The sequence below is a fragment of the Cervus elaphus genome, chromosome 14 (assembly GCF_910594005.1).
Source record: "Cervus elaphus chromosome 14, mCerEla1.1, whole genome shotgun sequence".
In the NCBI taxonomy this organism is placed as follows: Eukaryota; Metazoa; Chordata; class Mammalia; order Artiodactyla; family Cervidae; genus Cervus; species Cervus elaphus.
In genome coordinates this window covers 48,713,488-48,726,382 of record NC_057828.1, presented here as the reverse complement: position 1 = coordinate 48,726,382, position 12,895 = coordinate 48,713,488, and the positions used below count along the sequence as shown (strand labels likewise).

Here is a 12,895-nt window from a genome sequence, read left to right as displayed (position 1 = left end):
CCCGCCAGGGTCCGGCCGCCCGAGGAGGGAACGGGGCAGTCGCTGCCAGCCCGGCCCCGCCTGAACGACCCGGTCCAGCCTCGGTCCGGACGGCGGCACGCCGCAGGCCTCACCTCCCTGCGCACGTTCAGCAACGAGTAATAGTCTTCATTGTCCAGCTCCTCCTCGCTCAAGGCCGTCGCCATCTTCGCAACCTTTCACCCCGCCAAACCGGCAAGGCCGTACTCAAGAGGGACCGACAGTCCGCGGCCCAGATAGCGCGGGCCGGCGCGGCTGCCCCACAGCGGCCCCTGGCGGGCTGGAGTCGTGCCGCCTCCGCGCAGCCCGGAAGGAGCGCGCCTGCGCCCTGCGCCCCCGCGCGGCCGAGGGCGGGCCCAGCCCCTCCACGTGTTGCCCGGGGACCCAAAGCCGAGCCCCGGCACCTTGGGGCTGTGCCTTGGCTAGGGGGAGCGACTTTGCGGTCACTCCCGGGGGTCGTCACGTCTGGACGCCGGGGAGACAGACCTTTGGGACACCCTCTGTCTCCCCCGCCGGTGTCCAGTGCGGGGCACATCCGAATCCCAAATATAGCCTCACCTGGGCTACGTGGCCAACTCCCCACCTCCACCTCACCCCCGCACCCCTCCGACGGGAGGCTACTGGAGGCCCCACATACTGATTTGTCTTTGCACAGGAAGCTTCCAGAATGGCATGTATTCCTCCTGTGGTCTTTCACTTTTCTCTTGACAACCCTGCCCAGGGGACAGGCCCCTTCATTTTCACTTGTTATTGTCGTATATTTGGGGTATAGGGCAATTTTTCTGCTGCTTAAATGACGAGGTTATAGCCATTGTGAAAGTGAAAGTCGCTCAGTCTGTCCGACTCTTTGCCACCCCATGGACTATATGGATTATATAGTCCATGGAATTCTCCAGGCCAGAATACTGGAGTGGGTAACCTTTCCCTTCTCCAGGGATCGAACCCAGTCCCCCGCATAGCCATTGGCTTCCCACTGTAATTGTTTCTGGCAGGCGTATATATCTACCGACCCCACTCTGGATCTGTTCTCTTGTAAATTTCTACCTTATGATTTAGCATTGGAGTCGAATTGATTTCAACCTTGTGCCTGTGGCTTGGTGCGTTGTTAAAGATGTCTCTGCAGTTATCTAAATAATTTAAATGTCTTTTAAATGATCCAGTTATCAAGAGAAAGTGGACAAGAGAGTGCCCATAGTCTTGTCACCTGTTTGGTTCATGCCGACTTGTACCAGTTCTTCCCTAATTCTCAGTAATGTTTGCTCGGTAACTAACCAGTGATTTAGAATCATCCTTGCTGCCCTTCCTAAGCCGGTCTCCTGGGAAGCCCCAAACACCTGTCTGTGGATTTGAGAAGTTGATTTCTTTCTCTTCCTAATTTTTGACCAGATGTGCATCATCTGGGCTTGTGTACAGTCCCTTGCAAGTTGCCCAGCCCTCTTAAGGCTCTCTTGGCATGAGTCACTTAGGTGTGCTGAGACCGGTTGTTCTGGAGAGTTGAGTCAGTCTGGAACAAACTGTCAGCCGGAGTTGTAAATTAAGACCTATTTCTTTATCTGTGTGAGGTTTCCTCCCAATAGTTTTCTTTCACACTCACTCATATTCCATCAGCTAGTCCAGAATTTTTTTTTTTTTTTTTTATGGTCTTTCCTTTTTTCTCCGTTGCAGAACAGTGATTAGGGCTAAACTGCACGCTGACATTTGCTGGTTTTTAAGAATGTCTTACTGAGAGGCTGGGGGGAAAACTAGAATGTTGTGATATTCCTTTTCTCCTACCGTTTGTAGACATTAATTGGGCTATAATGCTCAGTTGGGTAGAGGAGCTCTTTGCCATCTTTCCTCTGCTTTGGAAAACACTGCCTCTAGGAATTACACAAACGGAACACAGCATATGTCTCAGAACGCCCAGGTCGGTGTTGCCTGATTGAGAATGACCTGATTTTTATCACCACTCAAACAAAATAAATAGTGACTCAGGGATGCTCTGTGCTTTTGTCCTCTCTTGGGCCCACAGTATTTTGTGTTACTTGGTTACTTAGAAAGTGATTGTGACAAATAAGAAATAAACTTAGATACACCACAGGCTCAAGAATATATTGACTTCAGAGATTGGCTCTCTTGTTTCTCTCCTCCAAAAACCATGATCTCTGATGGGCAAAATAATGCAAACCGAAAGATGTATAAATTTATCAGTTAACACACACATCCAACAAGCTACTCCTGCCAGAGCAAGTGACAAAACTCAGTCACATTAACTCACTGCCTTGCACTTTAGTTTTCCTTTGATTGAGTAAAGTCATAAAGTGATTTGTCAGTTAGTTGCAAAGCCTAATATATCAATACTTATGTAATATATTCATATAACTATATGACTATATGTATTATTATATATGTATATAAAATCGAAATGGGGGAAGGGGACAGGACATAACCTTTATTTTTTAATTTTTTAAAAGTCTTTATTGAGTTTGTTAGAACATTGCTTCTGTTTGTTTTATGTTTGGTTTCCTGGCCCCAAGGCATGTGGGATCTTAGTGCCCCCATCAGAGGTTGAACCCTCAACCCCTGAATTGGAAGGTGACGTCTTAACCACCAAAACACCAGGGAAGGTCACACAACCTTTAAAAGAATGATTGCTGTTGGTGATATACCAAGATCTGGTCAGAACTGATTATATCAAAGATGGTAGAAGATTCAACTTCCAGTGGAGCTTGAGCCTCATTATATGCTCATTGTGATTCATTAGCTAAGTGACACACCCGCAGGCGCCGTGACAGATGGAACAGTGTTGACTGCTCAGTTGTGTCAGACTTCTTGTGACCCCGTGCACTGTAGCCCGCCAGGCTCCTCTGTCCATGGACTTTTCCAGTGGAGAATACTGGAGTGGGTAGCCATTCCCTTCTGTAGAGAGTCTTCCTGACCTAGGTAGTAGCTCAATTCCTGGAAATCCCCACCCCTTCCCCCAAACAATTGGAATAATCCTCTCACTCATCAGCCTATGAAATGAAACCGTGGTGGTTTAGTCATTAAGTCGTGGCGACTCTTGCGACCCCACGGACTGTAGCCGCCAGGCTCCTCTGTCCATGGGATTTTCCAGGTAAGAATACTGGAATGGGTTGCCATTTCCTTCTCCAGGGGATCTTCCTGACCCAGGGATCAAACCCGGGTCTCCTGTATTGCAGGCAGATTCTTTACCAACTGAGCTATGAGGGAAGCCGTGGTCAATGATTAAGTTGCGTCCGACTCTGTGCGACCTCGTGGACTGTAGCCCACCAGGCTCCTCTGTCCATGGGATTCTCCAGGCAAGAATCCTGGAGTGGGTTGCTGTGCCCTCCTCCAGGGATCTTCCTGACCCAGGAATCAAACCACATCCACCTGCATTGGCAGGCAGATTCTTTACCACTGAACCACCTGGGAAGCCAGCCATAAAAACTAACTCCTGCATATTTCGGGGTCTCCCACCTTCTGAGAGTGGCCCACGCTCTTCTGTAAAGTGTGTTTCTCCCAGGGTCACTCTTGGCTTTTGAGACAGACTGCATTCTGTCTCTGGAACGTCTCTCTCTAGACAAATCCACTTATTACCTATCACTCTGCCTCTTGTTGAATTCCTTCTGCGTGGAGACATAAAGAGTCTGAGCTTCAGTAAGTCCTTACACCAGGTGTGTGATTTTAATAAAAAGACAGTGGGTTCAAGTCCCAAATCTGAGTTTTGACTGGATTCAAGTCCCAGCCTGAGTTGTGAGCTTTCATAGCTGTTATTGAATTCTCTCATCTTAACTGTAAACATAAGGATGCTCACCTCTACCATCATTATGTTCAGAGTGACCCCAGATCATCTGGCTTCTCTGAGCCATCCAGGAAATTTCCTTTATTTAAAGACTTGACCCCAGGCCTTGCATCTAGCATGTAGGATTAGGGTTGTGAGGTTAAATATAGCATGCTCATTAAATCGGAATTTCAGATAAACAATGAATACTTGTCAGTAGTATTGCACCGGGCATACACATATACTAAACAAATTGTGACCCTGAGGACTGTAGCCCACCAGGTTCCACTGTCCATGGGATGTTCATGGCAAGAATACTGAAGTGGGTTGCCATACCCTCCTCCAGGGGATCTTTCCAACCCAGGGATTGAACCCATGACTCCTGAGTCTGCTGCAGTGCAGGCAGATTTTTACTGTAGAGCCACCAAGAAAGCCTATATACTAAACACAATTTATTGTTTATCTGAAATTCAAATTTAACTTATTCTGGCAACCTCAATTAGAAACACTACAATCCTTCCCCTTGATGCTGAAAGCTCAGCCTCCCTGTACACTGGGGCCAAATCAAATCTGAGTTTTGGATAAAGTGGAAAAGAATAGCTTTATTGCTTTGCCAGGTAAAGAGACACAGCAGGTTCTTGCTCTGGAAAATGATGTGTCCTAACCCAGGAGAGTTTGGTGAGGAGTTTAGGGGGAGGTTGCTGACAAGATCAGGGTGTGTGCAGGGTCTCAGGTGGTGGGTCTCCTAATCTTGATGAGCCTCTCTGGTCCCCTTAATCTTGCCTCAAGTGATTTCTTGGCTGCTCCTCTCCTTACGGGCTTCCTACGTGGCACTAGTGGTAAAGAACCCGAGTGCCAATGTTGTGGTTCAGTTGCTAAGTTGTGACTCTTTGTAACGCCAAGACTGCAGCACGCCAGGCTTCTTTGTCCTTCACCATCTCTCAGAGTTTGCTCAGACTCATGTCCATTGAGTTGATGATGCCATCCAGCCATCTCATCCTCTGTCACCGCCTTCTTTTCCTGCCCTCAATCTTTCCCAGCATCAGGGTCCTTTCCAGTGAGTTGGCTCTTCACATCAGGTGGCCAAAGTAGGTGGCACAAGAGACATGGGTTCGATCCCTGGGTCAGGAAGATCCCCTGGAGATGGAAATGGTTACTGACTCCAGTATTCTTGCCCAGAGAAGCCCATGGGCAGAGGAACCTGGCAGGCTACAGTCCATGGGGTGGCAAAGAATCAGACATGACTGAATGACTTAGCATGTACACCTCTCTTGATTGGCAGCTGTTTGAATCTGCCCTTTGGGATTCAAGGAAGGTCATAGAAGTTGGAATCTTGCCTACAAGAAACAGGGGACCTAAAAGGCCTCCGAGCCCAGGGGCCCCACAGGGCCCCACTCAGTTTCACCCTTTTCTTGAGTGATGCTCTGGAGAGGTGAGGTGAACAGCCTGAATCCACATCCCCCATCTCTGTAATTCAGAAGGAAAAGTCACCTATACTTTTTCAGTTATTCTTTTGTCACTGAGCCTGGATGAGGATGTCTTTGCTTGCTTGCCAGCCATTCATAGTCAGCTTTCCATTTCCTCTCATGAGCTCTGATAACCCTGTTAAGAGGAGTTAAGGAAGAAAAAAAAAAAAATCCTTAGCTGGGGAAAAGAAGGGAGAATCTGAGGGCACTCAAGAATTAAATTTTCTTGATGTTATCTTTTCCCTTAGTATTTAAGCGACTTGTCATTTTCCTCTTTAGCCACGATGATAATTGTAGGAGGGTTGAGTCAGGCAGAGGAAGAGCCATACCTGCTTGAATGAGATAGTGGCTGAGTGGCTGCAGAGCCTGACCCCAGAGGCAGCCTTGGTGGGGGTGGCAGGGGGTGCAGATAGATGGGAGGCCTTGAGACTCTCCAGTTTTAGACCTCACCATCCCATCAAAGTATGCATCTCCAGGGACTTCACTGGTGGTCCAGGGGCTAAGACTCCATCCTTCCACTTCAAGGATCAGGGGTCCGATCACTAGTCAGGGAACTAGAATCCACATGCCACAAACAAAATGTTTGCATGCTGCAACTAAATATCCTGCATGCTGCAGGTAAGACCCAGTGCAGCCAAATAAGTAATAAAATTAAAAATATATATATATATATATTTTTTAAAAGTATGCATCTTCAGGGCTTCCCAGGTGGCTTTAGTGGTAAAGAACCCACCTGCCAATGCAGGTAGACGTAAGAGATGAAGGTTCAATCCCTGGGTCAGGAAGATCCCCTGGAGGAGGGCATGGGAGCACACTCCAGTATTCTTGCCCAGAGAATCCTATGGACAGAGGAGCCTGGCGGGCTACAGTCCATAGGGTCTTAAAGAGTCGGACACGACTAAAACAACTTAGCACACATGCACAGGCATCTTCAAAGTCTCCGGTTCAGAGCTTCTATCTTGGGAACTCGGCGTTCTGTCTACGGTGTTATCCATTTGCTGTGCCTGGGGAAACTTACTGGTTTTCCCTGATGTTTGCACCTTCAGGTCCTCAGTGCCCATGTGTTCATCTGTCCTAATCCATCAGTTCCCAGCTAGGGTTCCATTCCAATCTGCTTTCTCGGCGGCTTAGTGATATCATGGCTTCCCTGAGAGCTCAGTTGGTAAAGAATCTATCTGCAATGCGGGAGACCCCGATTCGACTCCTGGGTTGGGAAGATCTCCTGGAGAAGGGATAGGCTACCCACTTCAATATTCTTGGGCTTCCCTTGTGGCTCAGCTGGTAAATAATCCGCCTGCAATGCAGGAGACCTGAGTTCGATCCTTGGGTTGGGAAGATCCCCCGGAGAAGGGGATCCTGGAGAAGGGAAAGGCTACCCACTCCAGTATTTTGGCCTGGAGAATACCATGGACTGTACAGTCCATGGGGTCACAAAGAGTTGGACATGACTGAGCGACTTTCACTTTCACTTAGTGCTATCATAATCATTTGGCCTTTGACTCTGTCCAGCACATCCATTCCCAGGTCAGTTTGTCTCTCTTATCTACCTTTCCACCCACCTCCCAGGCTATTGAGAGTGGTCCAGGAAAGTCTTGGAAGATACAAAGTTGATGCTTACTGATGCTAAAATTTTGGCCTCTGTGCACTGGTGCTAAATCAAATCTCGGAGAAAGTTTTGGGTGAGGTAGAAAAATAGAAAAAAAAAAAGTAGGAAAGCCAACAAAGGTCTGTATAGTCAAAACTGTGATTTTTCTAGTAATCATGTACCAATGTGAGACCTGGACCAAAAAGAAGGCTGAGCACAAAGGAATTGGTGCTTTTGATCTGGGGTACTAGAGAAGACTCTTGAGAGTCCCTTAGACTGCAAGGAGATCAAACCAGTCAGTCCTAAAGGAAGTCAACTCTGTACATTCATTGGAAGGACTGATGCTAAAGCTGAAGCTCCAGTACTTTGGCTACCTGATGGGAAGAACTGACTCACTGGAAAAGACCCTGAAGCTTGGAAAGATTGAAGGCAGGAGAAGGGACCGACAGAGGGCAAGATGGTTGGATGGTATCACCGACTCAATTGACCTGAGTTTGAGCAAACTCTGAAAGATGGTGAAAGACAAGGAAGCTTGGCATGCTGCAGTCCGTGGGGTCACAAAGAGGCGAACATGACTTAGCGACTGAACGACAACAAGAAGGAAATAGTAGCTTTATTGCTTTCCAGGCAAATGGAGACAGAGCAGGCTCCTGCACTGAAAACTTGTGTGTCCTGACCCAGGGGGCTTGGTGAGGAGTTTTATAGCAGTGATTCAAGGGTAAGGTTGCTGATGAGACTAGGGTGTATGCAGAGCTTGCGCTCCTTTAATTTGGTTAGAGGTGATCTCTTGACGAGTTTCTCTGGTTCGGTTAATCTGGTCTTCTCTGAAATGCAGTTTTAGTTCTGTAAAGAGCTTAAAGATATTGTTAAGTGTATCCCTTGAGGTGGAACCAGGACCCCACCCCCAGGCTGGATAGACTACCATTTCTTGGCTGTTCCTCCCTTGACTGTGCATCCCTTCTCTTCTCTGATTAGCAACTGTTGGAATCAGCCCTTTGGAACTCAGGGAAGGTCCTGGAGGTTGAACGAAAAGGCTTTTCATGCCCACGAGCCCCACAGGGTCCTGTTTGGTGTCATTATTTGACTGTAACTGGCCACAGTGTTACTCGGCAGTCCTATCGTTGCTGTTGTTCAGTTGCTAAGTCATGTCCGACTCTTTGTGACCCCAGGCGCTGCACCATGCCAGACTTCCCTGTCCCTCACTGTCTCCTGGAGTTTGCTCAGATTCATGTCCATTGAGTCGGTGGTGCTGTCCAACAATCTCATCTTCGGCTACTCTTTTCTCCTCCTGCCTTCAATCTTTCCCGGCATCAGGGTCTTTTTCAGTGAGTCGGCCCTTCGCGTCAGGTGGCCAAAGTATTGGAGCTTCAGCTTTAGTGTCAGTCCTTCTAAAAAAAATAAAGGGTTGGTTCTCTTCAGGGTTGGCTGGTTTGATCTCCTTGCAGTCCAAGGGACTCTCAAGAGTCTTCTTCAGCACCACAATTCAAAGGCATCAATTTGTCAGCCTTCTCTATGGTCCAACTCTCACATCCATACATGACTACTGGAAAAAGCATAGCTTTGGCTATATGGACTTTTGTTGGCAAAGTGACATCTTTGCTTTTGAATATGCTATCTATGTTTGTCTATGTTTGAGAGTCCCTTGGACAGCAAGGGACAGCAAGTAAATCCTGAAGGAAATAAACCCTGAATATTCATTGGAAGGATTGATGCTGAAGTTGAAACTTCAATATTTTGGCCACCTGATGCAAAGAGCTGACTCATTGGAAAAAAACCCTGGTGTTGGGAAAGATTGAGAGCAAGAGGAGAAAGGGGCAACAGAGGATGAGATAGTTGGATGGCATCATCGACTCAATGGACATGAGTTTGAGCAAATTCCAGGGATAGTGAAGGACAGGGAAGCCTGGCATGTTGCAGTCCATGGGGTCACAAAAAGTTGGACATGACTGAGTGACTGAACAACAACGTTTGTCATAGGTTTCTTTCCGAGGAACAACTGTCTTTTAATTTCATGGCTGCAGTCACCATCCGCAGTGATTTTGGAGCCCAAGAAAATAAAATCTGTCTTATTATACTCACCTCATATAACACCCTACACATTACCCCACAGTTCTATTCAGCTTATCTTTAAATTTGAGACACTATCCAGAGATGGGCATTGATCTTTCAGCAATTTGCAAGAGGGAAATGATTTCTGTTCTAGTGGAATTAACACTCCAATGAGTGGGGGAGGGGAGGTGACAATAAACAAGATAACTTCAGATGCTAAGTAGTATGAGTAAAATAAAACACTGATGTGATAATGTAATATCTCATATGTTGGTCACATGAGCTGGGTTGGTTATGAAAGATCTATCTGGGAATGTAAATTTGAGCTGAATGACAAGGAGGATCCTGCTTTGCAAAGCCTAAAGGAAGAAGCTTCTAGTGCAAAGTCTTGGAGACAAGAACAAGCCTGATGTGCTCCAGGGACAGAGAGAGAGCCAGCAAGCATGAAGCTGGTGCAGGTAGGGGAGGGCAGTTGGAATAGATGGAGAGGTTGTTAGTGGAGGAGGGGCTCATGGAGGGGAGGATGGTGGTCAAGAAATTAATTTTTATTCTGACCACAATGGCAAGCATTGAAAAATTTTAAGCAGGAAGGAATGTGTGTATTGTGTGTGTGCTTAGTCGCTTCAGTTGTGTCCAACTCTTTGCGACCCCATGGACTGTAGCCCACCAGCCTCCTCTGTCCAGGGGATTCTCCAGGCAAGAATACTGGAGTGGTTTGCGATTTCCTTCTCCAGGGATCTTCCCAAACCCAGGATCGAACCTACGACTCTTGCATCTCATGCACTGGCAGGCAGATTCTTTACCACTTGGGCTACCTGGGAAGCCCAGAAGAGACATGGTCTGGCTTTACCCCCACTAAAGATCAGGGGAGTTAGACTGGGTTAAAGGTTCCTGGAATGGAACATCCCCTCACCCCTAACCTGTTAAAATTTCTTGCAGTGTTCCTGGGAAGGAAGGATGGTGGCCTTGGACTTGGACTAAGTAATGGAATAGCCAGGCATAGAATGCACCTTGGACTGCAGTCAGCAGGAACTGCTGATGGGTTAGGTTTGGGGTATGAAGGGGAAAGAGAGGAATAGGTGTTATGCCTGCATTTAAAAAAATTGGGATATCATTGTTTTACAATGTGTTAGTTTCTGCTGCGCAACAAAGTGAATCAGCTATATGTATACATATATCCCTTCCCTCCTTAAGCCTCCCTCCCACCCGCTCCTATTGAACCCCTCTAGGTCGTCACAAAGCTCCCAGCTGAGCTTCCTGTTATGCCTACATTTTGGCTTGAGCTACTGGATAGCAAAGCCATGTATGGAGCTGAGGGAGATCAGGGAAGAGGCAGGCTTGGGAGGGGAGTAACCAAGTTCTATTTTGGGGATGGAGGTCTTTGTTAGGTCTTCCTGTGGAAAGGACACCTTTCTGCTTCCTTTTCTGCTCAAACTTTCGTGTATGCAAGCAGGCTCTCATCCCCATCATTTCCTTAAGATTCTCGTCTCAGAGATTCCTGTGGCTTCTTGAACCCAAATCCAATGAACTATGTTGAACTGCCTACTCTTTGGACTCTAGCCAGTATTTCAATGTTCTTCACCTAATTTATTGCAATGTTTCTGTCCTTGAATGTTTGATTTTTCCTCTCCCTTAGCTTCCATATTTCTCTGTCTTGATCTTCCTTTCCTCTTACCCCCACCTGGAATTCAAAATCTTTGTGTTCTGGATTCACAGATCTTTCAGCCTTATCCCTCCAAATCTTCCTTCATGGATCTTTGGTTCTAGCCAGAAAACAAATATTATTCAAGTTCAAAAAATATTGAACTTCTTTGCTTCTTTGTCTTTTGCTTCATCTCTGAGCTTCCACGGAGGGGGTCAATGACCCTCAGTCTAAAAAATGCCCTGTGAAATTGCTTTGAATGTGGGTCTGCTGTTGAGAACTCCCTCAGCATTTGTCTCTATCTGCATCGTTAATATTAAACTATGTTTTCTCAGGGTAGAGAAATGTAGTTAGACATTTATTTTGTTTTCCAGCACTTTCAGTTCAGTTCAGCTTCTCAGTCATGTCCAGCTCTTTGCGACTCCATGGACTGTAGCACACCAGGCTTCCCTGTCCATCACCAACACTTCAACGATGTCAGTTCACTTCTTTTAGGTTTCTGCTGATGCTGTTGTGAAGTGTTATTTTTTTCTCTTTGGGGGCTTCAATTAGACCTTCTCAGTGTAGTCTCTTTTTTCTGCATTATTTTTTTAAGTTAAAAAAATTATTTATTTGGCTGTGCCGGGTCTTGGTTGCGGTATGCAAGATCTTTGATCTTCATTGCTGTATTCAGGATCTTTATTGTGGCATGTGGGATCTTAGTTCTCTGACCAGCGATCTAACCTCAGCACCCTGCATTGGAAGCATGGAGTCATAGCCACTGGGCCACCAGGAAAGTCCCTGTCTTATTTCTTTTTTATCTCTATGACTTCTTTGTGGACCCTCTGACCAATCTTCCATTTCACTAATTCTCTCATTTTTCTAAAAAAACTTTATTGCATATAGTTTATGTCCACTATAATGCATGTATTTTTTAAAAATTATAGTTGATTTGTAATGTGTTCGTGTCAGGTGTACACCAAAGTGATTCAGTTATATTACCTATTCTTTTTCAGATTCTTTTCCCTTATAGATTATTACAAAATACTGAGTACAGTTCCCTGTGCTACACAGTAGATCCTTGTTGGCTATCTATTTTATATATAGTAGTGTTTATATGTTAGTCCCAAACTCATAATTTATCCCTTCCCCTCTTTTCTCCTTTAGTAACTGTAAGCTTGTTTTCTATGTCTGTGGTCTATTTCTGTCTTATATATAAGTTCATATTTATCATGCTTTTTTAGATTCTACATATAAGTGATATTGTATGATATTTGTCTTTCTTTGTCTGGCTTACTTCACTTAGATATTCTTTAGGTGTACCTGTGTTCCTACGAATGTAATGTATGTTTAAAGTGAACAATTTTATAAGTTTTGACCCATGTAAACACCTATGAATCCATGACTGTAATTAAAGCAATGAACATTTTCGTCACCTCCCAAAGTTTCCTCGAGCCCTTTTATAAGCTACCTCTTTCTTTGCTCCTACCCCCAGGCAACCACAAATCCACTATCTGTCAATATAGATTAGTTTGTGTTTTCTCAAATTTTATATATGAAATCATATAGTTTGCTCCAAAGTTATCATCCTGTATCTTCCCTATATTATCACTGCCGGAAGACCTTTTTCCTCTCTTCACTGTTGACACTCTTGTTTCTTGAATCCTGTTTCCTATTTCTTGTTTTATTCCATTGTTTTCATGGAAAAATATTCCTCCCAGTTTTTATTTTTTTGAGAACTTGGGTGCTCTTATCTTACCTTTATATTTGATGGAAGTTTGATAGTAGATAATTTGGTGGAGGATAAAAGTCTGGTTGTAAAATTTTTTCCTCAGAATTTTGAAAGCATTGTTTTATCATCTTTTGTTCCCAGTATTGCTGACTATAAGACTGATACTATTCTAATTCCTGAGACTCTGTAAATCTCTTTTTTCCCCCATTTGGAAACACTCTTTCTTTCTGGTGTTCTGAAATTCCAAGATGATGTGCCTTGTCTGGGACTTTAAAGAATTACTGTGCTATGCACCCAGTGAGCTCTTTTAACCAGGAAATTTTTTTTTTTTTGGCCACATGTTGTGTTATGCAGGATCTAAGTTCCCTGACCAGGGATCCAACCCATGCTCCCTTCAGTGGAAACATGGAGTCTTAGCTATTGGACCACAAGTGAAGTTCCTAACCAGGTAACATCTGTCCATCATTTCTGGAAATTTTTACTTGATTATTTGATAACTTAATTCCATTGATTTTCTTGGTTTGTTTGTATTGGAACTTAGTGTTTTGGGAGGTTGGACCTCTTGGACTGATTTCTTAATTTTTTTTTTTTTCCGTTTTGTAATCTTCATTTTCCTTTTAAGTCTTTATCGTAGGTATCAACTATATCTACCATCCTTTTT

At 45.1% G+C, this 12,895-nt stretch overlaps 1 protein-coding gene across 1 annotated transcript in view; it reads right to left on the bottom strand.

The window, feature by feature from the left end:
• The window catches only part of DNAJC11 (DnaJ heat shock protein family (Hsp40) member C11), a 62,364-nt gene extending 62,109 nt beyond the window's left edge, over positions 1-255 (bottom strand). Inside the window, exon 1 of the mRNA XM_043923329.1 lies at positions 114-255. Within this exon, the coding sequence (XP_043779264.1) occupies positions 114-185 (72 nt within the window). The 5' untranslated portion in view covers positions 186-255. The remainder of the gene's footprint in view (positions 1-113) is intronic.
• Between the last annotated feature and the right edge of the window lie 12,640 nt (positions 256-12,895).